General features: G+C 48.2%; 2 protein-coding genes across 2 annotated transcripts; both read left to right on the top strand.

Moving 5' to 3' along the window:
- Positions 1 to 1,205: 1,205 nt before the first annotated feature.
- rln3b (relaxin 3b) lies at positions 1,206 to 3,046 on the top strand. Its single transcript, XM_064958684.1, has 2 exons — positions 1,206 to 1,504; positions 2,012 to 3,046. The coding sequence occupies exons 1-2, from the start codon at positions 1,318 to 1,320 to the stop codon at positions 2,305 to 2,307; spliced, it is 483 nt and encodes a 160-aa protein (XP_064814756.1). The 5' UTR covers positions 1,206 to 1,317; the 3' UTR covers positions 2,308 to 3,046.
- A 573-nt stretch (positions 3,047 to 3,619) lies between these two features.
- LOC135530362 (transportin-2-like) lies at positions 3,620 to 27,875 on the top strand. The gene is given in 25 exon segments (XM_064958694.1): positions 3,620 to 3,930; positions 4,888 to 4,987; positions 5,175 to 5,250; positions 5,381 to 5,530; positions 6,954 to 7,060; positions 7,143 to 7,276; positions 7,507 to 7,588; positions 11,766 to 11,888; positions 12,415 to 12,533; positions 12,713 to 12,773; positions 12,885 to 13,056; positions 14,144 to 14,296; positions 14,588 to 14,813; positions 15,123 to 15,294; positions 16,603 to 16,797; positions 18,039 to 18,135; positions 18,138 to 18,196; positions 18,920 to 19,007; positions 19,128 to 19,226; positions 19,437 to 19,532; positions 19,815 to 19,890; positions 19,995 to 20,094; positions 24,746 to 24,820; positions 25,111 to 25,243; positions 25,669 to 27,875. Coding segments are annotated over 23 exon segments (2,667 nt in total). The 5' UTR covers positions 3,620 to 3,930; position 4,888; the 3' UTR covers positions 25,219 to 25,243; positions 25,669 to 27,875.

The raw sequence follows: 27,875 nt of genomic DNA on the forward strand, positions 1-27,875 counted from the left end.
GCTTGAAAAATTCATTATTCAACAATAAGAATGTTGTTGTTGTTGTTTTTGTTTACAGAACAAAGATTTTCTTGGCTTGAAAGAATACCTGGATTGCTTCACATTCCAATTATAAATGTCACCATTAAATAGTTTCAGATCATCTCGGCCTGCTTGAGTGCAAGTTACACCACGGAACCATGGTGGCGATAAGTAGGCGATAAGTAGGTGATAAGGAGGCACATGAGAATTATTAGAATATGGCAAATTCTTGCATTCTATCCCTGCTGGCTTTTGCGGGCTTCCTGAGACATAACATATAGATAGGCAGGGTATCAAGGCTGTCGCGCAGTTTGTCTAATAGGATTATGGAAACATTTAAAACCACATCATTTTTATTCGACATAGGTTTTTTGCAGGCAATTGTCCTGTCCACCTTCGAACTTTAAAATGTTGACAAAAATTCACCAGGAAAGTTCATGGAAACATGGCTACTGTCTCCTTATCCATCCATGTCACAAGACTCACAACTACTACTCTATACAGGATAGACATGTTGAGTTGAGCCTGTGCTCCTGAGTATCTGTTTATGTGTCAGTATTAGTGCATGTGTGTGTCGGTCTAACTCCTTGTTAATTTAAAACCGGAAGCAATAGCGATCCTATCCCTCGCCAGACATGATAGATAGCAGGTTCCCGAAGTTGTGACACTGGAAGCAGCCAGGAAACACTGAAAGGTCGCTGGCGATTAGATTAAAGACTACACCTCTGATATGACCTTTTAACCAGGGACACCATTTTAATCGCAACCTCTTTTATTGGGACCATTGTTCTCCTAAAGGTCTCAGGTCTTAGTCATTTCTTATCTGGCTGTACTCTGAGGCCAAGGGGATGAGAGAGAGAGAGGGGGGAGACTTGGTCATAGTCATGGGTCTCGCCAAGTGGAACCCTATTCCCTGTATAGTGCACTACTTTAGACCAGAGCCCATAGGAAATCCAATTGGCTGTGTTCAGAAGTTGTACACTACGTAGAAAACGAGGGTTCCGTAGGACGCATAAAGCTTCAGTCAGCGGTGCTGGGCTGGGCTCACTATATAAGGGGTTCTGGGTCCGCCAAGAGAACCACACAGCACCACCGGGTGAGAGCGAAGGAGACACCGACAGAGACACACAGCACCATCGGGTGAGAGCGAAGGAGACACCGACAGAGACTCACCAAACCAAGACTCACCCAACCTTCACCAGACCACTGATCCACACCTGCAGCCGGGCTGTCACTTTCAAGGCTCTTTCTCTTGGACTCCTCTTTCCTCTCTCTCCCCATCTGTCGCTCCTGATCATGTGGAAGGCTGCGGTGTTGACGTTTGGCCTGTTGGTGGCGCTGGTGGGTATGGTGCAGGCTGCAGAGGGCCACGCGAACTCTATCTACGGTGTGAAGCTGTGCGGGAGAGAGTTTATACGGGCCGTCATCTTCACCTGCGGAGGATCGCGTTGGAGGAGAGGAGTGGGCGACGCCGGTGAGATTGGTGTGTGTCTGTGAGAGACGATGTGTATGTGTACCTGTGGGATTGATTGTCTATGTGTCTATGTGTGCGTGTGTGTGTGTGTGTGTGTGTGTGCCTGTGTGTGTGTGTGCCTGTGGCTGTGGTTGTGTACGTGTGGGATTGATTGTCTATATGTGCCTGTGTGCCTGTGTGTGTGTGTGTGCGTGCCTGTGTGTGTGTGTGTGTGTGTGTGTGTGTGCGTGCCTGTGTGTGTGCCTGTGTGTGTGTGTGCCTGTGTGCGTGTGTGTGTGTGTATGTGTCAGTCTCTCTTGTTGTGCATGTCTAAATGTCTGTCTGCCTACGTGTCTGTTTGACTGACTGACTACTCATCTGTCTGCTACTGTGGGATCAACCATACTGAGGTGTTTTCTCTCGTTCAACACCATAGACTAATATCTAATATCAATCCTTGCAAGAGAACCAGTTGTTCCTGTAGCAATTTCTTTTCTATTGAGCATTCAAATCATTTTATTTTCCTCGTCCTTCCAGGTGACATCTCCATTGACGAGGAGACTGAGGCCTACAGCCCATGGAGCTCCAACGCCATCCCCGGCCTCGCCAGCAAGCAGCGTCCAGGATTGGAGGCTCAGGGCTGGGCAGGCGAGGTCAGGGAGGGGGGCTCTGCCGCTGCTGCATTCAGTCGTTTGGCCCGCTCGCCCATCTCAGAGGAAGTGCTAGAGGCGCTGCGCAGTGCGGACAGGAAGGGGCGGGATGTCGTGGTGGGCCTCTCCAACGCTTGCTGCAAGTGGGGCTGCAGCAAGAGCGAGATCAGCTCCCTCTGTTGAGCACTACCAACACCTCTCATTTTCATCCCTCCATTGCCTCGTCCCTCTGCTCAGCTCTTCTACCTCACCCCATCCCTCGTGCCTCTCCTCCTGCATCACCCCATCCCTCGTGCCTCTCCTCCTGCATCACCCCATCTCTCGTGCCTCTCCTCCTGCATCACCCCATCTCTCGTGCCTCTCCTCCTGCATCACCCCATCTCTCGTGCCTCTCCTCATTATTCTGGCCATCTCCATCTCTCACTAACAATCCCTTCATTCCTGCCTGTCTTCCTCTGTCCCCAAAATGTCTTTCCTTCCCTAGCCCTCTAGCCCTCCTCCATCCCTCCTTTCCTCTAGCCCTCCATCCCTCCTTCCCTCTCGCCCTCCATCCCTCCTTCCCTCCATCCCTCCTTTCCTCTAGCCCTCCATCCCTCCTTCCCTCTAGCCCTCCATCCCTCCTTCCCTCTCGCCCTCCATCCCTCCTTCCCTCCATCCCTCCTTGCCTCTAGCCCTCCATCCCTCCTTCCCTCTAGCCCTCCATCCCTCCACTTTTCTATCCTTCCATTCCTCCTGCTTCTTCTCCTTCTCCTGGATCATTGTGTTGATAATGTAGGGTCTCCTGAGTGTGAGGGTGTAAAAAGAAAAGGTTACAAGGCAACATGAGCAAAGACATTCTTTGACCCTGCATGTATTCTCCAACCTATGTCAGTATTATGAGTAGTTTATGTGTGTTTAGTTACTGATATGACCGTCCAATAAAGTTGTGTTTTGAAAGTGGTTGATGTATTACAGTATCTGAAAATATTTGACCACAAAGACTTTATTTCTCAACAACATTAGACTAGATCAGGATTTCCCAAACTCGGTCCTGGCCCCCCCTGGGTGGACGTTTTGTTTTCTGCCCGAGCAGTACACAGCCAACTCAAATAACCAAAGCTTGATGATGAGTTGGCTATTTAAATCAGCTGTGTAGTCCTTAGGTAAAAAAAATAAATGAGTACCCAGGAAGGGCCCCACGACCGAGTTTGGGAAACCCTGGACGAAAGGACGGTTTTTGTTGTATCCACTTGCTGTTGTCACTTCCTCCTCCCGGTCTTTGGTGGTGACTGCCTGTCACGCACACCTGTTTAAAATATGACGACCCCAACAGACGATTCTATCCCGCTAGGCCCATATGGCATTAAAAAGTAGACGTTTATTCCATGCCATAAAATTGCCTTTTACACTGTCTATTCACTCACTGGTAAATGTAAATAGAAATGTGACTTTGATGAAAGATTGTCTATTATATTGACCAAATTCATTTTGCAGTGTAATCACGTGTGATGTGAACAGATCGGCGATTGGGCAAAACTAATCAAGCGTATGGAACTTTGAGCCATGTACGGAAGCCGAACAAGGACCTGCTGGTGGATTTTTGAATCTGACATGACAGCTATTTCTCACACATAGCCAGAGCTACTTATCGCAACAGAAAGGGGGTTCGGGATTATCTCTTTGCTCTAAAAACAAAGTGAGAGATCCAAACCCTTTGCTACTAAATACATCTGGATTGCATCTGCCATTCTGTAAATGCTCATTGCCACGGTACCGGTAGCTACTGCTAACAAAGCAATTACGGATCTGACAAATCGGTGCGACCAGGTAAAGGCTTTCTTTGGCGGCACTTTCAACATGAAGCTATTAGCGAGCTAGATGCCTAACTAACTAGCCAATTAACCAACGTTAGCCATATAATATGTCATTGTGTTGTCTTTATCGTTTGCACTTGGCTAGCTAACAATGTCTACACGTTAATTTGTTAGATGTTTATGTAGTTAGCTAGCTAACGAGCTAATGTCACTTGCGGCGAAATGCGAGGCCGTATCGGCCTACTTGCCCAAGCCGGCCAGGGACTCCCTACTTTATTAGCTAGCAAAATTGCTAACTAGCGTAGCTAGCATACAATGCGGAATGCTTGCGGAGGCAAAGCTAGATTAGGTAACGTTGGCTAGTTACGTATTGGGTTTATAATGGGGACTGATTACTACTAACAAACTAGTTAACGTTAGCTAGGTATCTAAATGACTTTGTCAACGTCCGTTGATGTGCTATTTGTTTTGATCCCAGGTGGGTTGTGAAGGTGGTCCTGATGATGCGTTCTTTGCATTCCGACCCTGGACTGACGCGTTCTATTCTTTACTCTGCGTTCTGATGTGATGTTGGGCTAGAGAGACAACTCTGATGTGATGTTGGGCTAGAGAGACAGCTCTGATGTGATGTTGGGCTAGAGAGACAACTCTGATGTGATGTTGGGCTAGAGAGACAACTCTGATGTGATGTTGGGCTAGAGAGACAACTCTGATGTGATGTTGGGCTAGAGAGACAACTCTGATGTGATGTTGGGCTAGAGAGACAACTCTGATGTGATGTTGGGCTAGAGAGACAACTCTGATGTGATGTTGGGCTAGAGAGACAACTCTGCTTGTGACAGCGACACTAGAAGCAACAGAAAATTATGTATGGAGGCTGTAAGGAAAATGTAGAGAAACATTCAAGTCACTCTTTCTCTCTGTGTGTGTGTGTGTGTGTGTGTGTGTGTGTGTGTGTGTGTGTGTGTAGGATGGAGTGGCAGCCGGATGAACAGGGTTTGCAGCAGGTGCTTCAGCTGCTGAAGGACTCCCAGTCTCCAGACACAGCCACACAGAGAGCTGTGCAGGAAGTATCCTCTCACACACAGCAGTGTGCCTGCGTACGAGGGAGAGAGGCTGTGTGATTGTTTTCCATACTCCATAATGTGTCTCATCGGGGTGTGAGTGAAAGATGAGTCATGAATGTGTGCGGGATTGTTGGTGATTTGCCATGTTGATTGTTTTGTCAGTGAAGGGGTGTTCCTTAACAGTGTGTAGAAACTGGAACAGCTCAACCAGTTCCCAGACTTCAACAACTATCTCATCTTTGTCCTTACAAGCCTCAAATCAGAGGGTAAGTGTGTGTGTGTGTGTGTGTGTGTGTGTGTGTGTGTGTGTAAGATCTATATCAAATGGTTGCGAGCATTAGTCAGTGGTTACTAATGGTTCCCTCTTTCCTTTCAAACCACCCCCCTTCTCTGTAGATGAGCCAACCCGTTCTCTCAGTGGTCTCATATTGAAGAACAATGTGAAGGCCCACTATCAGAACTTTCCTCCTCTGGTCGCTGACTTCATCAAGAGGGAATGTCTCAACAACATCGGAGACCCCTCGCCCCTCATCAGAGCAACCATCGGTGAGAGAGTGTGTGTGTGTGTGTGTGCTGCAAAGTGAGTCAGGATGTGTGGGTGGTTGAGCCTTTGCAGGTATTGGTGTCAGTCTGTGTGGGAGTATGCGTTAATCAGCAAGCTGAAGTGTGTGTGTGTGTGTGTGTGTGTGTGTGTGTTCAACTTTCAGTTTCATGTTTTAATGTCACATACAGTGAAATTCCGTCTTGCAGCTCTAAACCATCAATGCAGTTATCAATGTAGTACTAAGAATAACAAGGAAGAACAGACACCCACAATAAATAATGTTGTGTATAAATGTGTGTGTGTGCTTATTAGTTAGTGTGTGTGTGTGTGTGTGCCTATTAGTTAGTGTGTGTGTGTGCCTATTAGTTAGTGTGTCCCTATTAGTTAGTGTGTGTGTGTGTGTGCCTATTAGTTAGTGTGTGTGTGTGTGCCTATTAGTTAGTGTGTGTGCCTATTAGTTAGTGTGTGTGTGCCTATTAGTTAGTGTGTGTGTGCCTATTAGTTAGTGTGTGTGTGCCTATTAGTTAGTGTGTGTGTGCCTATTAGTTAGTGTGTGTGTGTGTGCCTATTAGTTAGTTAGTGTGTGTGTGTGCCTATTAGTTAATGTGTGTGTGTGTGTGTGTGCCTATTAGTTAAAGTGTGTGTGTGTGTGTGCCTATTAGTTAAAGTGTGTGTGTGTGTGTGCCTATTAGTTAATGTGTGTGTGCCTATTAGTTAGTGTGTGTGTGTGTGTGTGCCTATTAGTTAGTGTGTGTGTGTGTGTGTGTGCCTATTAGTTAGTGTGTGTGTGTGTGCCTATTAGTTAATGTGTGTGTGTGTGTGTGCCTATTATTAGTTAGTGTGTGCCTATTAGTTAGTGTGTGTGTGTGCCTATTAGTTAGTGTGTGTGTGTGTGTGTGCCTATTAGTTAGTGTGTGTGTGTGTGTGTGTGTGTGTGTGTGCCTATTAGTTAGTGTGTGTGTGTGTGCCTATTAGTTAAAGTGTGTGTGTGTGTGCCTATTAGTTAGTGTGTGTGTGTGTGCCTATTAGTTAGTGTGCCTATTAGTGTGTGTGTGTGTGTAGTTGTGTGTGTGCCTATTGTGTGTGTGTGTGTGCCTATTAGTTATGTGTGTGTGTGTGTGCCTATTAGTTAGTTAGTGTGTGTGTGTGTGTGCCTATTAGTTAGTGTGTGTGTGTGTGTGCCTATTAGTTAGTGTGTGTGTGTGTGTGTGCCTATTAGTTAGTGTGTTGTGTGTGTGTGTGTGCCTATTAGTTAGTGTGTGTGTGTGTGCCTATTAGTTAGTGTGTGTGTGTGTGCCTATTAGTTAGTGTTTGTGTGTGTGCCTATTAGTTAGTGTGTGTGTGTGTTTGTGTGTGTGTGTGTGTGTGCCTATTAGTTAGTGTGTGTGTGTGTGTGTGTGTAACCCTCTGCCTCCTGTCTCTCAGGCATCTTGATAACAACCATAGCATCTAAAGGAGAGCTGCAGACATGGCCTGAACTCCTCCCTCAACTCTGTAACCTGCTCAACTCTGAAGACTACAATACCTGCGAGGTCACATGCACACGCTCCCATCTAATCTTTTGATTGTTCATGTAGGGCTTATGTTTAACTTCCTCTGTGCGTTTGCGTGCAGGGTTCTTTCGGAGCACTGCAGAAGATCTGTGAGGATTCTTCAGAGCTGTTGGACAGTGATGCCCTCAACAGACCCCTGAACACCATGATCCCCAAGTTCCTACAGTTCTTTAAACACTGCAGCCCAAAGATCAGGTCTGTCTGGTCTGGTCTGTCTGTCTCTCGCTGTCCTCGCTCCCTCCCTGACAAGTAGTTGATTTCTTCTTAAGGCAGCTATTGAATGCAACCAACTTTGTTTCCCTCCCTCTCTCCCTCTCTCCCTCTCTCCCTCTCTCCCTCTCTCCCTCTCTCCCTCTCTCCCTCCCTCCCTCCCTCCCTCCCTCTCTCCCTCTCTCCCTCTCTCCCTCTCTCCCTCCCTCCTCCAGGTCTCATGCCATAGCGTGTGTGAATCAGTTCATCAGCAGTAGAGCCCAGGCTCTGATGGATCACATCGACACCTTCATCGAGGTGAGACAGGGGTTGTAACTAAAATGGCACCCTAGTCCCTATATAGTGCACTACTTTCGACCAAATGATTTTTGTTATTTATTTTATTTGTTATAATGACAATTACAACAATACTGAATTAACACTTATTTTAACTTAATATAATACATCAATAAAATCAATTTAGCCTCAAATAAATAATGAAACCTGTTCAATTTGGTTTAAATAATGCAAAAACAAAGTGGAGAAGAAAGTAAAAGTGCAATATGTGCCATGTAAGAAAGCTAACGTTTAAGTTCCTTGCTCAGAACATGAGAACATATGAAAGCTGGTGGTTCCTTTTAACATGAGTCTTCAATATTCCCAGGTAAGAAGTTTTAGGTTGTAGGAATTATAGGACTATTTCTCTCTATACCATTTGTATTTCACATTCCTTTGACTATTGGATGTTCTTATAGGCACTTTAGTATTGCCAGTGTAACAGTATAGCTTCCGTCCTTCTCATCGCCCCTACCTGGGCTCGAAACAGGAACACATCGACAACAGCCACCCTCGAAACAGCATTACCCATCACTCCACAAAGCCGCGGCCCTTGCAGAGCAAGGGGAACAACTACTCCAAGTCTCAGAGCGAGTGATGTTTGAAACGCTATTAGCGGGCACCCCGCTAACTAGCTAGCCATATCACATCGTTACACCAGCCTAATCTCAGGAGTTGATAGGCTTGAAGTCATAAACAGCTCAATGCTTGAAGCACAGCGAAGAGCTGCTGGCAAAACGCACGAATGTGCTGTTAGAATGAATGTTTACGAGCCTCTGCTGCCTACCACCGCTCAGACTGCTCTATCAAATATCAAATCATAGATTTTTTATTATAACATAATAACACACAGAAATATGAGCCTTTGGTCATTTAATATGGTCGAATCCAGAAACTATAATTTCGAAAACAAAATGTTTATTTCAGTGAAATACAGAACCGTTCTGTATTTTATCTAACGGGTGGCATCCCTAAGACTAAATATTGCTGTTACATTGCACAACCTTCAATGTTATGTCATAATTATGTAAAATTCTGGCAAATTAATTACGGTCTTTGTTTGGAATAAATGGACTTCACACAGATCACAACGAGCCAGGCGGCCCGAACTGCTGCATATACCCTGACTCTGTTTGCACAGAACGCAAGAGAAGTGACACAATTTCCCTAGTTAAAAGAAATTAATGTTAGCACTGGTGTTTAGGGTTAGGTACACATTGGGGGTTAGGGTTAGGTACACATTGGGGGTTAGGGTTAGGTTCACATTGGGGGTTAGGGTTAGGTTCACATTGGGGGTTAGGGTTAGGTTCACATTGGGGTTAGGTACACATTGGGGGTTAGGGTTAGGTTCACATTGGGGGTTAGGGTTAGGTACACATTGGGGGTTAGGGTTAGGTTCACATTGGGGGGGGTTAGGTACACATTGGGGGTTAGGGTTAGGTACACATTGGGGGTTAGGGTTAGGTACACATTGGGGGTTAGGGTTAGGTACACATTGGGGGTTAGGGTTAGGTTCACATTGGGGGTTAGGTACACATTGAGGGTTAGGGTTAGGTACACATTGGGGGTTAGGGTTAGGTACACATTGGGGGTTAGGGTTAGGTACACATTGGGGGTTAGGGTTAGGTACACATTGGGGGTTAGGGTTAGGTACACATTGGGGGTTAGGGTTAGGTACACATTGGGGGTTAGGGTTAGGTACACATTGGGGGTTAGGGTTAGGTTCACATTGGGGGTTAGGTACACATTGAGGGTTAGGGTTAGGTACACATTGGGGGTTAGGGTTAGGTACACATTGGGGGTCAGGGTTAGGTACACATTGGGGGTCAGGGTTAGGTACACATTGGGGGTCAGGGTTAGGTACACATTGGGGGTTAGGGTTAGGTTCACATTGGGGGTTAGGTACACATTGAGGGTTAGGGTTAGGTACACATTGGGGGTTAGGGTTAGGTTCACATTGGGGGTTAGGTACACATTGAGGGTTAGGGTTAGGTACACATTGGGGGTCAGGGTTAGGTACACATTGGGGGTCAGGGTTAGGTACACATTGGGGGTCAGGGTTAGGTACACATTGGGGGTTAGGGTTAGGTTCACATTGGGGGTTAGGTACACATTGAGGGTTAGGGTTAGGTACACATTGGGGGTCAGGGTTAGGTACACATTGGGGGTCAGGGTTAGGTACACATTGGGGGTTAGGGTTAGGTTCACATTGGGGGTTAGGTACACATTGAGGGTTAGGGTTAGGTACACATTGGGGGTTAGGGTTAGGTACACATTGGGGTTTAGGTACACATTGGGGGTTAGGGTTAGGTTCACATTGGGGGTTAGGGTTAGGTTCACATTGGGGGTTAGGGTTAGGTTCACATTGGGGGTTAGGGTTAGGTACACATTGGGGGTTAGGGTTAGGTACACATCGGGGTTTAGGTACACATTGGGGGTTAGGGTTAGGTACACATTGGGGTTTAGGTACACATTGGGGGTTAGGGTTTAGGTACACATTGGGGGTCAGGGTTAGGTACACATTGGGGGTCAGGGTTAGGTACACATTGGGGGTCAGGGTTAGGTACACATTGGGGGTCAGGGTTAGGTACACATTGGGGGTCAGGGTTAGGTTCACATTGGGGGTTAGGGTTAGGTACACATTGGGGTTTAGGTACACATTGGGGGTTAGGGTTAGGTACACATTGGGGTTAGGGTTAGGTACACATTGGGGGTTAGGGTTTAGGTACACATTGGGGGTCAGGGTTAGGTACACATTGGGGGTCAGGGTTAGGTACACATTGGGGGTCAGGGTTAGGTACACATTGGGGGTTAGGGTTAGGTACACATTGGGGGTTAGGTACACATTGGGGTTTAGGTACACATTGGGGGTTAGGGTTTAGGTACACATTGGGGGTCAGGGTTTAGGTACACATTGGGGGTCAGGGTTTAGGTACACATTGGGGTTTAGGTACACATTGGGGGTTAGGGTTTAGGTACACATTGGGGGTCAGGGTTTAGGTACACATTGGGGGTCAGGGTTTAGGTACACATTGGGGGTCAGGGTTAGGTACACATTGGGGGTCAGGGTTAGGTACACATTGGGGGTCAGGGTTAGGTACACATTGGGGGTCAGGGTTAGGTACACATTGGGGGTTAGGGTTAGGTTCACATTGGGGGTTAGGGTTAGGTTCACATTGGGGGTTAGGTACACATTGGGGGTTAGGTACACATTGGGGGTTAGGTACACATTGTGGGTTAGGTACACATTGGGGGTTAGGGTTAGGTTCACATTGGGGGTTAGGTACACATTGGGGGTTAGGTACACATTGGGGGTTAGGGTTAGGTACACATTGTGGGTTAGGTACACATTGGGGGTTAGGGTTAGGTACACATTGGGGGTTAGGTTCACATTGGGGGTTAGGGTTAGGTACACATTGGGGGTTAGGTACACATTGGTGCAACGACTGTGCTTTTTTTTTGCGAATGCGGTTGTTAAACCGAAGGCTGTGATTCGATGATAAATTAACAGGCACCGCATCAATTATATGCAACGCAGGACAAGCTAGATAAACTAGTAATATCATCAACCATGTGTAGTTAACTAGTGATTATGTTAAGATTGTTTTTTATAAGATAAGTTTAATGCTAGCTAGCAACTTACCTTGGCTCCTTGTTGTCACCTTACCTTGGCTCCTTGTAGTCACTTGTAGTCACCTTACCTTGGCTCCTTGTAGTCACCTTACCTTGTCTCCTTGTAGTCACTTGTAGTCACCTTACCTTGGCTCCTTGTAGTCACTTGTAGTCACCCTACCTTGGCTCCTTGTAGTCACTTTACCGTGGCTCCTTGTAGCCAGGTAGTCACCTGCCACGCAGGCTCCCCGTGGAGTGCAATGTAAGGCAGGTGGTTAGAGCGTGGACTAGTAACCGGAAGGTTGGAAAAACGAATCCACGAGCTGACAAGGTCAAATCTGTCTTTCTGCACCTTAACCCACAGTTCCTAGGCCGTCATTGAAAATAGAATGTGTTCTTAACTGACTTGCCTAGTTAAATAAAGGTGTAATTTTTATTTTTACAAATCGTCCACAATCGGTGTCCAAAAATACTGATTGATGATTGTAATGAAAACTTGAAATCGGCCCTAATTAATCGGCCACCCCCCCCCCCCCCCTCTCTCCAGAGTCTGTTTGCTCTAGCGGGGGATGAGGACTGTGAGGTGAGGAAGAACGTGTGTAGAGCTCTGGTCATGCTGCTGGAGGTCCGGATAGACCGACTCATACCACACATGCACAGCATCATACAGGTACCACCTACGAACTCTGACCTCTGACCCTATGACCTCATACCACACATGCACAGCATCATACAGGTACCACCGACGAACTCTGACCTCTGACCCTATGACCTCATACCACACATGCACAGCATCATACAGGTACCACCTACGAACTCTGATCTCTGACCCTATGACCTCGTACCACACATGCACAGCATCATACAGGTACCACCTATGAACTCTGACCTCTAACCCTATGACCTCATATGCACAGCATCGTACAGGTACCACCGACGAACTCAGACCTCTAACCCTATGACCTCATACCACACATGCACAGCATCGTACAGGTACCACCTACAACCCCTGACCCCATGACCCTGTGCACTTTTGACCTTCCTCAGACACTCATTCATCACTCATGTTCCATGTGTTTTTGTAAACCTCCTACACTCAATCTGTTCTGCTATTTCTCTTTCTCTCTATTGTTATGTCCCCATACCTCTTCTCCATATTGCCTTCTGTTTCTATAAGAGGTCTCTCTCCTCCCCAGTACATGCTCCAGCGTACCCAGGACCCAGATGAGAATGTCAGTCTGGAGGCCTGTGAGTTCTGGCTCACCCTGGCTGAGCAGCCCGTCTGCAAGGAGGCCCTGTCTGGGCACCTGGTCCAGTAAGTACACACCCGCCCGCACGCGGGGCAGTGACACGCCCACACTCAAATACACACACTCATGGACGGACACACATCAGACACACAGATGAAGTGATGGCTGGGTGAGTTTTTAGTAGGGGTGTAGCTGGATAAAGAGGACCCGTGTGGTTATCACCATCTCTCCTGTCTCTCTCCAGACTCATCCCTATCCTGGTGAATGGGATGAAGTACTCTGAGATAGACATCATCCTCCTAAAGGTGAGTTAACCGTCAGTCTGTGTGAGTGATTGTGTGAGTCAGTCTGGATGTCCCACTCCTAATACACAACTAGAGAGAACCATGACTTAACCCCTCCCCCCCGTCTCCCAGGGAGACGTAGAGGAGGAGGACGACACCGTACCAGACAGTGAGCAGGACATCAAGCCTCGCTTCCACAAGTCACGCACCGTCACCCTGCAACACGAGGGAGGAGAGGGGGAGGAGGGGGAGGACCACGACGATGACGATGACGACGATGACACGCTCTCCGACTGGAACCTGCGTGAGTGGTTGAGGGATTGCGTGACAGCTCAGCTGACCAATCAGAGCCGGGGAAATGGGATTGGCAGCCAGTCTTTCGTGTTTGTCCCGCCAAGAGAGAAGATTTAGGGCCAGTTTTTCCAGTTCTCAGTTGATGTTACTGATTACCCATGAAGATATATACACACACACACACACACACACACACACACACACACACACACACCTGGTCTAAATCAGTCAGTGTTTAACTAGCGGTGTAGTAAGTGTTGTAACCTCTGTCTCTGTGCTTCTCTAACAGGGAAGTGGTGTAACCTCTGTTGTCTCTCTCTAACAGGGAAGTGTTGTAACATCTGTCTCTCTGTCTCTCTAACAGGGAAGTGTTGTAACCTCTGTCTCTCTCTCTAACAGGGAAGTGTTGTAACCTCTGTTATTCTCTCTCTCTAACAGGGAAGTGTTGTAACCTCTGTTGTCTCTCTCTCTATCTCTAACAGGGAAGTGTTGTAATCCCTGTCTCTCTCTCTCTAACAGGGAAGTGTTGTAACCTCTGTTATTCTCTCTCTAACAGGGAAGTGTTGTAACCTCTGTCTCTCTCTCTCTAACAGGGAAGTGTTGTAACCTCTGTCTCTCTCTCTAACAGAGAAGTGTTGTAACCTCTGTCTCTCTAACAGGGAAGTGTTGTAACCTCTGTTATTCTCTCTCTAACAGGGAAGTGTTGTAACATCTGTCTCTCTCTCTAACAGGGAAGTGTTGTAACATCTGTCTCTCTCTCTAACAGGGAAGTGTTGTAACCTCTGTCTCTCTCTCTAACAGGGAAGTGTTGTAACCTCTGTCTCTCGCTCTAACAGGGAAGTGTTGTAACCTCTGTCTCTCTCTCGCTCTAACAGGGAAGTGTTGTAACCTCTGTCTCTCTCTCGCTCTAACAGGGAAGTGTTGTAACCTCTGTTATTCTCTCTCTAACAGGGAAGTGTTGTAACCTCTGTTATTCTCTCTCTAACAGGGAAGTGTTTTAACCTCTGTTATTCTCTCTCTAACAGGGAAGTGTTGTAACCTCTGTCTCTCTCTCTCTCTAACAGGGAAGTGTTGTAACCTCTGTCTCTCTCTAACAGGGAAGTGTTCAGCGGCAGCGTTAGATGTGTTGGCTAACGTGTTTCGTGATGAGCTCCTCCCCCACCTGCTGCCCCTGCTGAAGGGCCTGTTGTTCCACCCAGACTGGGTCGTCAAGGAGTCTGGAATACTGGTGCTGGGGGCTATCGCTGAGGGTAACCCCTGACCTCTATCCCTTCACCTCTATCCCCTGCCCTCTATCCCTTGACCTCTATCCCCTGCCCTCTATCCCTTGACCTCTATCACCTCCATCCCATCACCTCCATCCCTTGACCTCTATCCCTTGACCTCTATCCCCTGCCCTCTATCCCTTGACCTCTATCACCTCCATCCCCTGACCTCCATCACCTCCAATCCCCTGACCTCCATCCCCTGACCTCCATCCTTTCTTATTTTCTTAATGGAACTAAAAGCATGTGAGTCACACCCCCCTCCTTCCTCCTCAGGTTGTATGCAGGGCATGGTTCCCTACCTACCAGAGTTGATGCCTCACCTCATCCAGTGTCTCTGTGATAAGAAGGCCCTGGTGCGCTCCATCGCCTGCTGGACCCTGTCCCGCTACGCCCACTGGGTGGTCAGCCAGCCCCCCGACTCCCACCTCAAACCCCTCATGACTGAACTCCTCAAGAGGATCCTGGATGGGAACAAGAGGGTTCAGGAGGCCGCCTGCAGGTGTGGGGAGGGAGGTGGCTGGTGGGGAGGGAGGTGGCTGGTGGGGAGGGAGGTGGCTGGGGAGGGAGGTGGCTGGGGGGAGGTGGCTGGTGGGGAGGGAGGTGGCTGGTGGGGAGGGTGTGTGAGGTGGGGAGGAGAGTGGTGGGGGGTGTGTGTGTGTGGGGAGAGTGTGTGAGGTGGGGGGGAGTGTGGTGGGTTTTTTGAGAGAATAAAGATGTTGAACTGGAATTCAAGGTCTTGATGAGATACGGCAATGAATATAAATGTTTCCTGCTCCCCCTCCCCTTTCTCTCCTCCTCCCCCTCTCAGTGCGTTTGCTACCCTAGAGGAGGAGGCTTGTACAGAGCTGGTTCCCTATCTGAGCTTCATTCTGGATACTCTGGTCTTCGCCTTTGGAAAATACCAACACAAGAACCTGCTGATACTGTACGACGCTATAGGAACACTGGCCGACTCAGTAGGACACCACCTCAACCAACCGGTTAGTAGGGTTAGTTCGGGAGGGCGGTAGTTAGCTTTCGGGAGGGCGGTAGTTAGCTTTCGGGAGGGCGGTAGTTAGCTTTCGGGAGGGCGGTAGTTAGCTTTTCGGGAGGGCGGTAGTTAGCTTTCGGGAGGGCGGTAGTTAGCTTTTCGGGAGGGCGGTAGTTAGCTTTTCGGGAGGGCGGTAGTTAGCTTTCGGGAGGGCGGTAGTTAGCTTTCGGGAGGGCGGTAGTTAGCTTTCGGGAGGGCGGTAGTTAGCTTTTCGGGAGGGCGGTAGTTAGCTTTTCGGGAGGGCGGTAGTTAGCTTTCGGGAGGGCGGTAGTTAGCTTTCGGGAGGGCGGTAGTTAGCTTTCGGGATTTTTTCTTTCGGGAGGGCTCTGTTCCTGTTTTAGCTTTCGGGAGGCAAGTTTTAATCGGGATAGTTCTCCTTTCGGGAGGGCGGTAGTTCTCTTTCGGGAGGGCGGTAGTTAGCTTTCGGGAGGGCGGTAGTTCTCGGGAGGGCGGTAGTTAGCTTTCGGGTGGGCGGTAGTTAGCTTTCGGGAGGGCGGTAGTTAGCTTTCGGGAGGGCGGTAGTTCTCTTCGGCTTATTTGTTTCTTTTTTCTTTGACTCTGTTCCTGTTATTCCCAAGTTTTAATCTCATATCTCTCTCCCCCTCCTCTCTCTCTCTTCTCCCCGTCTCTCTCTCTCTTCCCCCGTCTCTCTCTCTCTCCCCCTCTCTCTCTCTTCCCCCCCGTCTCTCTCTCTCTTCCCCCCCCGTCCCCCGTCTCTCTCTCTTCCCCCCGTCTCTCTCTCTCTTCCCCCCGTCTCTCTCTCTCTCTTCCCCCCGTCTCTCTCTCTCTCTCTCTCTCCCCCCCCGTCTCTCTCTCTCTTCCCCCGTCTCTCTCTCTCCTCCCCCCTCTCTCTCTCTTCCTCCCCCCTCTCTCTCTCTCTCCCCCCGTCTCTCTCTCTTTCTCTCTTGACTCTGTCTCTTCCTCCCCCGTTCTTTCCTCCCCCCGTCTTTCTTCCTTCCCCCCCGTCTCTCTCTCTCCCCCCCTCTCTCTCTCTTTCCCCCGTCTCTCTCTCTCTCCTCCCCCTCTCTCTCTCTCTTCCCCCGTCTCTCTCTCTCTCTTCCCCCCCCTCTCTCTCTCTCTTCCCCCCCGTCTCTCTCTCTCTTCCTCCCCCCCCCCTCTCTCTCTTCTCCCCCCGTCTCTCTCTCTCTTCCCCCCGTCTCTCTCTCTTCCCCCCCGTCTCTCCCTCTTCCCCCGTCTCTCTCTCTCTTCCCCCCTCTCTCTCTCTTCCTCTCTCTCCTCCCATCTCTCTCTCCTCTAGGAGTACATAGAGAAGCTGATGCCACCTCTCATCGCCAAGTGGAATGAGCTGAAGGATGAAGATAAGGACCTGTTTCCTCTGTTAGAGTGTCTGTCCTCTGTAGCTACAGCCCTCCAGAGCGGCTTCCTGCCCTACTGTGAACCAGTCTACCAGCGCTGTGTTACACTGGTGCAGAAAACACTGGCTCAGGCTATGGTGAGACGCACACACACACACACACGACCAAAAGTATGTGGACACCTGCTCATTGAACATCTCATTCCAAAATCATGGTCATTAATATGGAGTTGGTCCCCCTCCACTCTTCTGGGAAGGCTTTCCACTAGATGTTGGAACATTGCTGCTATTACAGCCTCCACTCTTCTGGGAAGGCTTTCCATTAGATGTTGGAACATTGCTGCAGGGACTTGCAGCCAAGAGAGCATTAGTGAGGTCAGGCACTGATGTTGGGCGATTAGGCCTGACTCGCAGTCGGCGTTCCAATTCATCTTAAAGGTGTTCGATGGGGTTGAGGTCAGGGCTCTGTGAAAGACCAGTCAAGTTATTCTACTCTGATCTTGACAAACCATTTCTGTATGGGCCTCGCTTTGCGCACGGAGACATTGTCATACTGAAACAGGAAAGGGCCTTCCTCAAACGTGTTGTCACATAATTAGAAGCACAGAATCGTCTAGAATGTCATTGTATTCTGTAGAGTTAAGATTTCTTCACTGGAACTAAGGGGCCCGATCCATTAAAAACAGCCCCAGACCGTTATTCTTCCTCCACCAAAACAGTTATACAGCATTATCACCATTTTGAAAGTCTCTGAGCTCTTCAGTAAGGCCTGTCAGTGTGGCTGAAATGTCCAGATCCACTCATGTGAAGGGGTGTCCACATACCTTTATCTATAGCGTCAAAGACACAGTTATCATTGATTCAAAGATTCAGTGGTTTTTGATCTTAACTCTCTCTCTCCCCCTCTCCTCCCCCTTAACTCTCCCCCTCTCTCCCCCCTCTCCTCCCCCTTAACATTCTCTCCCCTCTCCTCCTCCTCCCCCTTAACTCTCTCTCTCCCCCTCTCCTCCCCCTTAACTCTCTCTCTCCCCTCTCCTCCCCCTTAACTCTCTCTCTCCCCCTCTCCTCCCCCTTAACTCTCTCTCTCTCTCTCCCCCTTAACTCTCTCTCTCTCCCCCCTCCCCCTTAACTCTCCTCTCTCCCCCTCTCCCCCTTAACTCTCTCTCTCCCCCTCTCCTCCCCCTTAACTCTCTCTCTCCCCTCTCTCCTCCCCCTTAACTCTCTCTCGTCCCCCCTTCTCCCCCTCTCCCCCTTAACTCTCTCTCTCCCCCTCTCCTCCCCCTTAACTCTCTCTCTCTCCCCCTCTCTTCCCCCTTAACTCTCTCTCTCTCCCCCTCTCCTCCCCCTTAACTCTCTCTCTCCCCCTCTCCTCCCCCCAGATGTACAGCCAACAGCCGGACCAGTACGAAGCTCCTGATAAGGACTTTATGATCGTGGCCCTGGACCTCCTCAGTGGTCTGGCTGAGGGCCTGGGGGCCACGTTGATCAGCTGGTGTCCCGGAGCAACATCATGACACTACTGTTTCAGTGCATGCAGGTACGGAGAGTGTGTGTGTGTGTGTGTGTGTGTGTGTGTGTGGGAGGGAGGATCAGTGTTAACTCTGCATATGTGTGAGTGACCATTTAGTGACCACTGACTGAGACAATCTCCAAGGCATTCCTGGTCCATCTCTAAACATTTCTATAAAAACCCAAAGATGAAGCCTTTTATTCTGTCTCACGCTGTTGACAGGAGGTGCACTTGTTTCAGCTGCCCTGCGCACCGGGGAGGCCAAGGGTTCCCATTTTGAACCATTTCATGTGTCTGAAGGCACAAACTCTGCCTTCTCAGCGTGGCTGAAGAGCAAATCAAGTGCACCTCTAGCCTACCGCTGGCCGACCGGATTGATCAGATCACCATGTCTCATAGGAGTAACATGAATTTGTGCGCGTGTCAGAAATAATACAATGTGACTCAACCACAGCCAGTATGCAGTGAGAATGGACTGGGCCTGTAGTCTACTGTACAACCCTCATTACTACAGAGCTGGTTTAATGGGTTCATGTTGCGCAGGCTGATGTTCAAGTCATGTTTAGAATGATACAATAATCTGACTGGTTGAACTCCTGATCTTCGCTGAGGTTGGGATCCACTGGTCCGTGTGTGTGTGTGTGTGTGTGTGTGTTAACAGACCCTGGCTCTATTTGATTGTATATAACCATTTTGTGTCATGTATATTATATAGACAATGTCGTGAACACACACATTCTATATGTCCAGGACACCATGCCAGAGGTGAGACAGAGCTCTTTCGCCCTGCTGGGTGATCTGACCAAGGCCTGCTTCCCTCACGTCAAACCCTGCATCGGTAACGACCTCTACCATCTCTGTCTTCTGTTCCTACTATCTGTGGAACGACCAGTCTATCATACTCCTTATCGGCCTCCCTGTCTCTTCCCCTTGACTCTCTCTCTCTCTGTGTGTCCAGCTGAGTTCATGCCTATCCTAGGGACCAACCTGAACCCAGAGTTCATCTCTGTGTGTAACAACGCTACCTGGGCCATTGGAGAGATCTGCATGCAGATGGGTGAGTCTTTCTGCATGTAGGTTTGTACACGGAGATAATATGTACATGTGAGAGATGATCATGTTCTTTTTAGAATTTTGTTCTTTAACAAACAAAGCAATTGTCAGTTTCGATGCTGCTAGCATGAGTTATCTTAATGATATATTTCTCTGCTTTGTTTCTTTCCCTGTCTCTGTCTCCATCTCTGTGTCCGTCCCCATCTGTCTGTAGGTGTAGAGATGCAGCCCTATGTGTCTCTGGTTCTGAACCAGCTGGTAGAGATCATCAACAGACCCAACACACCCAAGACCTTGCTGGAGAACACTGGTACACACAGATCCTGAACACACACACAGATGCTGAACACACATACAGACACACAGATGCTGAACACACACACAGACACACAGATGCTGAACACACACAATCATTGGGTTTGTTTGACATTGCAGCCGATGCATTGTGGGTAAACTGTGACTGACTGACTCGTCTCCAAATAATAATGAGCAGTTATTTATGATACGAACATCAGCGACGTCAAAACAGCTCTTGATTTTTGTTGTTGTGTGTGTTGTACACATGAGTGAGGCTCCTCCCATCTTCTTCCAGCCATTACGATTGGTCGCCTGGGCTACGTGTGTCCTCAGGAGGTGGCTCCGATGCTCCAGCAGTTCATCAGACCGTGGTGAGTCTGTCACACATCTGAGGACACGTCCTTCACCTCACTGATCATTATCAACGTGTTTAGATTGCCTGGTATGTGACACGGTGTGTGTGTGTGTGTGACAGGTGTACGTCCCTACGGAACATCCGTGACAACGAGGAGAAAGACTCCGCCTTCAGAGGGATCTGCATGATGATTGGTGTAAACCCTGGGGGAGTGGTCCAGGTAAGAGGAAGGGAGATGGATGATGATTGGTGTAAACCCTGGGGGAGTGGTCCAGGTCAGAGGAAGGGAGATGGAGTAGACAGGTACAGGGGCCCGTACCTGTCCTCTCCTAGTTGGGCCAGTGTGGGTGCTCAACCGACGTTAGGTTACTATGGTGACTATAGGTTAGGTTACCATGGTGAGAGAGCTTTGTTCCTTCATATTTCCAAAAAGTAATGATGACCCATTTTATTTGTCTCTGCCTGCAAATCGTCCCCCTAAAAGCTAGGCTGTATCCTACAGAACTACTCAGAACTAGGCTGTATCCTACAGAACTACTCAGAACTAGGCTGTATCCTACAGAACTACTCAGAACTAGGCTGTATCCTACAGAACTAGGCTGTATCCTATAGAACTAGGCTGTATCCTACAGAACTAGGCTGTATCCTACAGAACTACTCAGAACTAGACTGTATCCTATAGAACTAGGCTGTATCCTACAGAACTAGGCTGTATCCTACAGAACTAGGCTGTATCCTACAGAACTACTCATAACTAGGCTGTATCCTACAGAACTACTCAGAACTAGGCTGTATCCTACAGAACTAGGCTGTATCCTACAGAACTACTCATAACTAGGCTGTATCCTACAGAACTACTCAGAACTAGGCTGTATCCTACAGAACTAGGCTGTATCCTACAGAACTAGGCTGTATCCTACAGAACTAGGCTGTATCCTACAGAACTAGGCTGTATCCTACAGAACTAGGCTGTATCCTACAGAACTAGGCTGTATCCTACAGAACTAGGCTGTATCCTACAGAACTAGGCTGTATCCTACAGAACTACTCAGAACTAGGCTGTATCCTATAGAACTAGGCTGTATCCTACAGAACTACTCAGAACTAGGCTGTATCCTACAGAACTAGGCTGTATCCTATAGAACTACTCAGAACTAGGCTGTATCCTATAGAACTAGGCTGTATCCTACAGAACTAGGCTGTATCCTACAGAACTACTCAGAACTAGGCTGTATCCTACAGAACTAGGCTGTATCCTATAGAACTAGGCTGTATCCTACAGAACTAGGCTGTATCCTATAGAACTACTCAGAACTAGGCTGTATCCTATAGAACTAGGCTGTATCCTACAGAACTAGGCTGTATCCTACAGAACTAGGCTGTATCCTACAGAACTAGGCTGTATCCTACAGAACTACTCAGAATTAGGCTGTATCCTACAGAACTAGGCTGTATCCTACAGAACTACTCAGAATTAGGCTGTATCCTACAGAACTAGGCTGTATCCTACAGAACTACTCAGAATTAGGCTGTATCCTATAGAACTAGGCTGTATCCTATAGAACTAGGCTGTATCCTACAGAACTACTCAGAACTAGGCTGTATCCTATAGAACTAGGCTGTATCCTACAGAACTAGGCTGTATCCTATAGAACTAGGCTGTATCCTACAGAACTACTCAGAACTAGGCTGTATCCTATAGAACTAGGCTGTATCCTACAGAACTAGGCTGTATCCTACAGAACTAGGCTGTATCCTACAGAACTAGGCTGTATCCTATAGAACTACTCAGAACTAGGCTGTATCCTATAGAACTAGGCTGTATCCTACAGAACTAGGCTGTATCCTATAGAACTAGGCTGTATCCTACAGAACTAGGCTGTATCCTATAGAACTACTCAGAACTAGGCTGTATCCTGTATCCTACAGAACTAGGCTGTATCCTATAGAACTAGGCTGTATCCTACAGAACTAGGCTGTATCCTATAGAACTACTCAGAACTAGGCTGTATCCTGTATAGAACTAGGCTGTATCCTACAGAACTAGGCTGTATCCTACAGAACTAGGCTGTATCCTACAGAACTAGGCTGTATCCTACAGAACTACTCAGAATTAGGCTGTATCCTACAGAACTAGGCTGTATCCTACAGAACTACTCAGAATTAGGCTGTATCCTATAGAACTAGGCTGTATCCTACAGAACTAGGCTGTATCCTACAGAACTACTCAGAACTAGGCTGTATCCTATAGAACTAGGCTGTATCCTATAGAACTAGGCTGTATCCTATAGAACTAGGCTGTATCCTATAGAACTAGGCTGTATCCTACAGAACTACTCAGAATTAGGCTGTATCCTATAGAACTAGGCTGTATCCTATAGAACTAGGCTGTATCCTACAGAACTACTCAGAATTAGGCTGTATCCTATAGAACTAGGCTGTATCCTACAGAACTACTCAGAATTAGGCTGTATCCTATAGAACTAGGCTGTATCCTATAGAACTAGGCTGTATCCTATAGAACTAGGCTGTATCCTATAGAACTAGGCTGTATCCTACAGAACTACTCAGAATTAGGCTGTATCCTACAGAACTAGGCTGTATCCTACAGAACTAGGCTGTATCCTACAGAACTACTCAGAACTAGGCTGTATCCTACAGAACTAGGCTGTATCCTACAGAACTAGGCTGTATCCTACAGAACTAGGCTGTATCCTACAGAACTAGGCTGTATCCTACAGAACTAGGCTGTATCCTACAGAACTAGGCTGTATCCTACAGAACTACTCAGAACTAGGCTGTATCCTACAGAACTAGGCTGTATCCTACAGAACTAGGCTGTATCCTAGGCTGTATCCTACAGAACTAGGCTGTATCCTACAGAACTACTCAGAATTAGGCTGTATCCTATAGAACTAGGCTGTATCCTACAGAACTAGGCTGTATCCTACAGAACTACTCAGAACTAGGCTGTATCCTACAGAACTAGGCTGTATCCTACAGAACTAGGCTGTATCCTACAGAATTAGGCTGTATCCTACAGAACTAGGCTGTATCCTACAGAATTAGGCTGTATCCTACAGAACTAGGCTGTATCCTACAGAACTACTCAGTATCCTAGGCTGTATCCTACAGAACTAGGCTGTATCCTACAGAACTAGGCTGTATCCTACAGAACTAGGCTGTATCCTACAGAACTAGGCTGTATCCTACAGAACTAGGCTGTATCCTACAGAACTACTCAGAACTAGGCTGTATCCTACAGAACTAGGCTGTATCCTACAGAACTAGGCTGTATCCTACAGAACTAGGCTGTATCCTACAGAACTACTCAGAACTAGGCTGTATCCTACAGAACTAGGCTGTATCCTACAGAACTAGGCTGTATCCTATAGAACTAGGCTGTATCCTACAGAATTAGGCTGTATCCTATAGAACTAGGCTGTATCCTACAGAACTAGGCTGTATCCTACAGAACTACTCAGAATTAGGCTGTATCCTATAGAACTAGGCTGTATCCTACAGAACTAGGCTGTATCCTACAGAACTACTAGGCTGTATCCTACAGAACTAGGCTGTATCCTACAGAACTAGGCTAGGCTGTATCCTACAGAACTAGGCTGTATCCTACAGAACTAGGCTGTATCCTACAGAACTAGGCTGTATCCTACAGAATTAGGCTGTATCCTACAGAACTAGACTGTATCCTACAGAACTAGACTGTATCCTACAGAACTAGGCTGTATCCTACAGAACTAGGCTGTATCCTACAGAACTAGGCTGTATCCTACAGAACTAGGCTGTATCCTACAGAACTAGGCTGTATCCTACAGAACTAGGCTGTATCCTACAGAACTAGGCTGTATCCTATAGAACTAGGTTGTATCCTACAGAACTACTCAGAATTAGGCTGTATCCTAAAGAACTAAAAATAACTTTTCCCCCTCCTTTCCCCTCTCACTTTCCCTCCTTCCCTCATCATTCTGTTTTTGTTGAACCTTTTATTGAACTCGGCAAGTCGGTTAAGACCAACATCTTATTTCCGACGCCGACCCACCCGTTCTCGCTGCTTCCTGTTCAGTGTCTCACCGGTGAGACCAGATGTGTGTGGTGTCAGTCAGAGGAGGTTATAGGCTGTTCATGGGGAGGAGGAGAACGGGGCACTTCTCTCTCTAAGGAAATGTACTTCCTACATATTATTATTATTTTTTTTTACCTTTATTTAACCAGGCAAGTCAGTTAAGAACAAATTCTTATTTTCAATGACGGCCGAGGAACAGTGTGTTAACTGCCTGTTCAGGGGCAGAACGACAGCTTTGTACCTTGTCAGCTCGGGGATTTGAACTTGCAACCTTTCGGTTACTAGTCCAGTGCTCTAACCACTAGGCTACACTGCCGCCCCATATGATTTAGGCTATAGTTTACTACACAGCCTAGAAATAAATATTGATCACCTATATGTCTGTCTTTCAATCATCCCTCTCCTTAAAGGAAGGCTGTAAAAATAGCTCCAGAGAAGGTCTATCCACCTGCGTTCTCTTCAAACTACATCTAACACGTTGATGTAGCCCAGTAATACAGACCGGCTAATAGAGTGGGTGAGGTGACCGTCTCTGGTCAGTTAACCTGTTGCAGTTGTTTTGGTCTGGTTGATATTGCCTGTCAGGTGCAGAGTTGTTGCAACCATGTCTGGCAAGTGAACTGCGTCACACACCTAAAATCACGTTGTAGCACTGCGGTTGGGTTTGGGACCAGGTGTTGGGAGTCGGACAGGAAGTCGGCAGCAGGCGTTGTGGTGTGAAGAGAGCAGACCTCTACATGAAGACACGGTCCTTCTGTAAGGTGAAATGACAGAATGTGTCTCTCTGCAGGACTTCATCTTCTTCTGTGATGCCGTGGCGTCCTGGGTCAGCCCTAAAGACGACCTGAGAGACATGTTCTACAAGGTGTGTGGAGGACCCAACGCTCTGTCCCAGATGGCACCTGGTTCCCTTGATCTGCACTTCTGTAGTGTACAGTGGAAGGGAGAGGCTGCCCTTTAGGACATGTCCTGGGAAAAGCTTTGCTTGGCCATGATCCGTGTGTGTGTGTGTGTGTGTGTGTGTGTGTGTGTGTGTGTGTGTGTGTAGACTGTATGATAGTGGGATGTTAACCATAATAGCAGAGAATTATTTCAGCCATCGTTTCTGTTGTCATGTCTTTGTTGAGGAAATATTTTCTTCTCTTCCCCCCTCAGATCCTCCATGGTTTTAAGGACCAGGTAGGAGAGGAGAACTGGCAGCAGTTCTCAGAACAGTTTCCCCCCCAGCTGAAGGAGAGACTGTCTGCCTGCTACGGCGTGTAGAAACCCCCCCCTAACCTAACATCAGGTACACACTCGCTTTAAATATGACCATTCCAATGTTAATTCTGTCACACTTTTAGATGGCACTTCCTGGTTGTGGTCCTCATCCAGAAATCTTCATCCATCCCCCTTCTTCCCTCTCTCCACCTCCTTCCTTCCCTCTCTCTACCTCCTTCCTTTCCCTCTCTCTCCCTCCTTCCCTCTCTTTTCCCCCTCCTTTCCCCTCTCTCTTTCCTTCCTTCCCTCTCTCTTTCCCTCCTTCCCTCTCCCTCCTTCCCTCTCTCTCCACCTCCTTCCTTCCTCTCTCCTACCTCCTTCCTTTCCTCTCCTTCCCTCCTTCCTCCTTCCTTTCCCCCTCCTTTCCCTCTCTCTTTCCCTCCTTCCCTCTCTCTCCACCTCCTTCCTTCCATCTCTCTCTACCTCCTTCCCTCTCTCTCCCTCCCTCTCCAGGTGAGCCAGTAGTAGAGGAGGAAGGTGAAAAGGAATCTCATCCATCTGTGTTAATGCCCTGAACTGATCTGGGGGGAGGGGGAGAGGGACCCATCACGCCATTGGCCGCTCCCCCTGACAGACGGCCCCCACGCCCTATGTATTTCTCCATAGCGGGAGGGTGGGCGGGACTTGGGGAGGGACAGGGGGACACCTCTAGATTAAAGATTAAGGGGATCCAACCAACACAGAGAAACCAACTAAGGTCGGGACAGAGAGGGGGTACCTACATTCAGAAGGAATAGGTTCCAACGCAGAAACAGGTAGGGACAGATAGAGAATGAAGAGTGAGGGAAAGAGAGATAGGTAGGGGCCAGCTAGACTACAGTAGAGAGGGGTAGGTAGGGGCCAGCTAGACTACAGTAGAGAGGGGTAGGTAGGGGCCAGCTAGACTACAGTAGAGAGGGGTAGGTAGGGGCCAGCTAGACTACAGTAGAGAGGGGTAGGTAGGGGCCAGCTAGACTACAGTAGAGAGGGGTAGGTAGGGGCCAGCTAGACTACAGTAGAGATGGGTAGTTAGGGGCCAGCTAGACTACAGTAGAGAGGGGTAGGTAGGGGCCAGCTCAACTGCAGTAGAGAGGGGTAGGTAGAGAGGCCAGCTAGACTACAGTAGAGGCCAGCTAGACTATAGTAGAGAGAGGTAGGTAGGGGCCAGCTAGACTGCAGTAGAGAGGGGTAGGTAGGGGCCAGCTAGACTACAGTAGAGAGGGGTAGGTAGGGGCCAGCTAGACTACAGTAGAGAGGGGTAGGTAGGGGCCAGCTAGACTACAGTAGAGAGGGGTAGGTAGGGGCCAGCTAGACTACAGTAGAGAGGGGTAGGTAGGGGCCAGCTAGACTACAGTAGAGAGAGGGTAGGTAGGGGCCAGCTAGACTGCAGTAGAGGGGTAGGTAGGGGCCAGCTAGACTACAGTAGAGAGGGGTAGGTAGGGGCCAGCTAGACTGCAGTAGAGAGGGGTAGGTAGGGGCCAGCTAGACTGCAGTAGAGAGGGGTAGGTAGAGAGGCCAGCTAGACTACAGTGGAGAGACCAGCTAGACTACAGTAGAGAGGGGTAGGTAGGGGCCAGCTAGACTACAGTAGAGAGAGGTAGGTAGGGGCCAGCTAGACTATAGTAGAGAGAGGAAGGTAGGGGCCAGCTAGACTGCAGTAGAGAGGGGAAGGTAGGGGCCAGCTAGACTGCAGTAGAGGGGTAGGTAGGGGCCAGCTAGACTGCAGTAGAGGGGTAGGTAGAGGCCAGCTAGACTGCAGTAGAGGGGTAGGTAGGGGCCAGCTAGACTACAGAAGAGGGGTAGGTAGGGGGCAGCTAGACTACAGTAGAGGTAGGTAGGGGGCAGCTAGACTACAGTAGAGGTAGGTAGGGGCCAGCTAGACTACAGTAGAGGTAGGGGCCAGCTAGACTACAGAAGAGAGGTAGGTAGAGGCCAGCTAGACTACAGAAGAGGGAAAGAGACTTAACAGATTTAAATCAGACTGTAGAAAAAATCCACCACACAGAGAGCTATAGACAGAGAGACTGACAGGCACTCCCACAGTAAGACACACACACACTTGCAATACCTAGAGCTTTGTGTAGATGGCGCTGTTACACTAGCCAGACTCCGACACTACCAGTAAGGGATTAACAGTCAGTGAGGGACAGACAGGCAGGTGTCTGGCCTCTGTTTATTTCTGGGAGCTATATGAATATTCCACCTGTTATTACTACATCACTGGTTCACTGCTGATCTCTCCTCCACCAAGCATGTCTGGTTTCTGTCCTTTTCCCTAAGGAAAGCTTTCTTCATATAACTATCATGAGATCATTCTCATGTTCTCCTCTAGATAGACGGGGGATAACTAACCTCTTGGTTCATACGAGTCATCGTTATAAGAGGGAGAGAAATAGGGCTTAAATAATACCTGTTATTCTTTACGTAAAGTTAGGAAACTACAGATCACAGCCTCAAGATCTCGTCTCCAGTTGTACCTGTTTGTGTGTCGTGTCTGAGTTTGTTTGCCTATTGTTTACCGTACGTGACACTGTTGATTGTTTTAATAAGGTAACGATGTAACACTTGACTCCTCCCACCCTATTGTCCTCCACCTGTCAACTGTGACCAACTGTGTGTTTGTGTTGCCATAGTGATATCTTGAGGAAAGAGATTAAACCCAGAATTGTTTATCCTGATAA

The sequence above is a fragment of the Oncorhynchus masou genome, unplaced genomic scaffold (assembly GCF_036934945.1).
Source record: "Oncorhynchus masou masou isolate Uvic2021 unplaced genomic scaffold, UVic_Omas_1.1 unplaced_scaffold_1324, whole genome shotgun sequence".
NCBI lineage: Eukaryota > Metazoa > Chordata > Actinopteri > Salmoniformes > Salmonidae > Oncorhynchus > Oncorhynchus masou.

What these genes read in the sequence shown, in the direction of transcription:
- rln3b (XM_064958684.1), top strand. Translation starts at nt 1,318, where the DNA reads ATGTGGAAGGCTGCGGTGTTGACGTTTGGCCTGTTGGTGGCGCTGGTG. An exon ending in GGGCGACGCCGGTGAGATTG is followed by an intron (nt 1,505 to 2,011) that starts GTGTGTGTCTGT and finishes TCGTCCTTCCAG; the next exon opens with GTGACATCTCCATTGACGAG.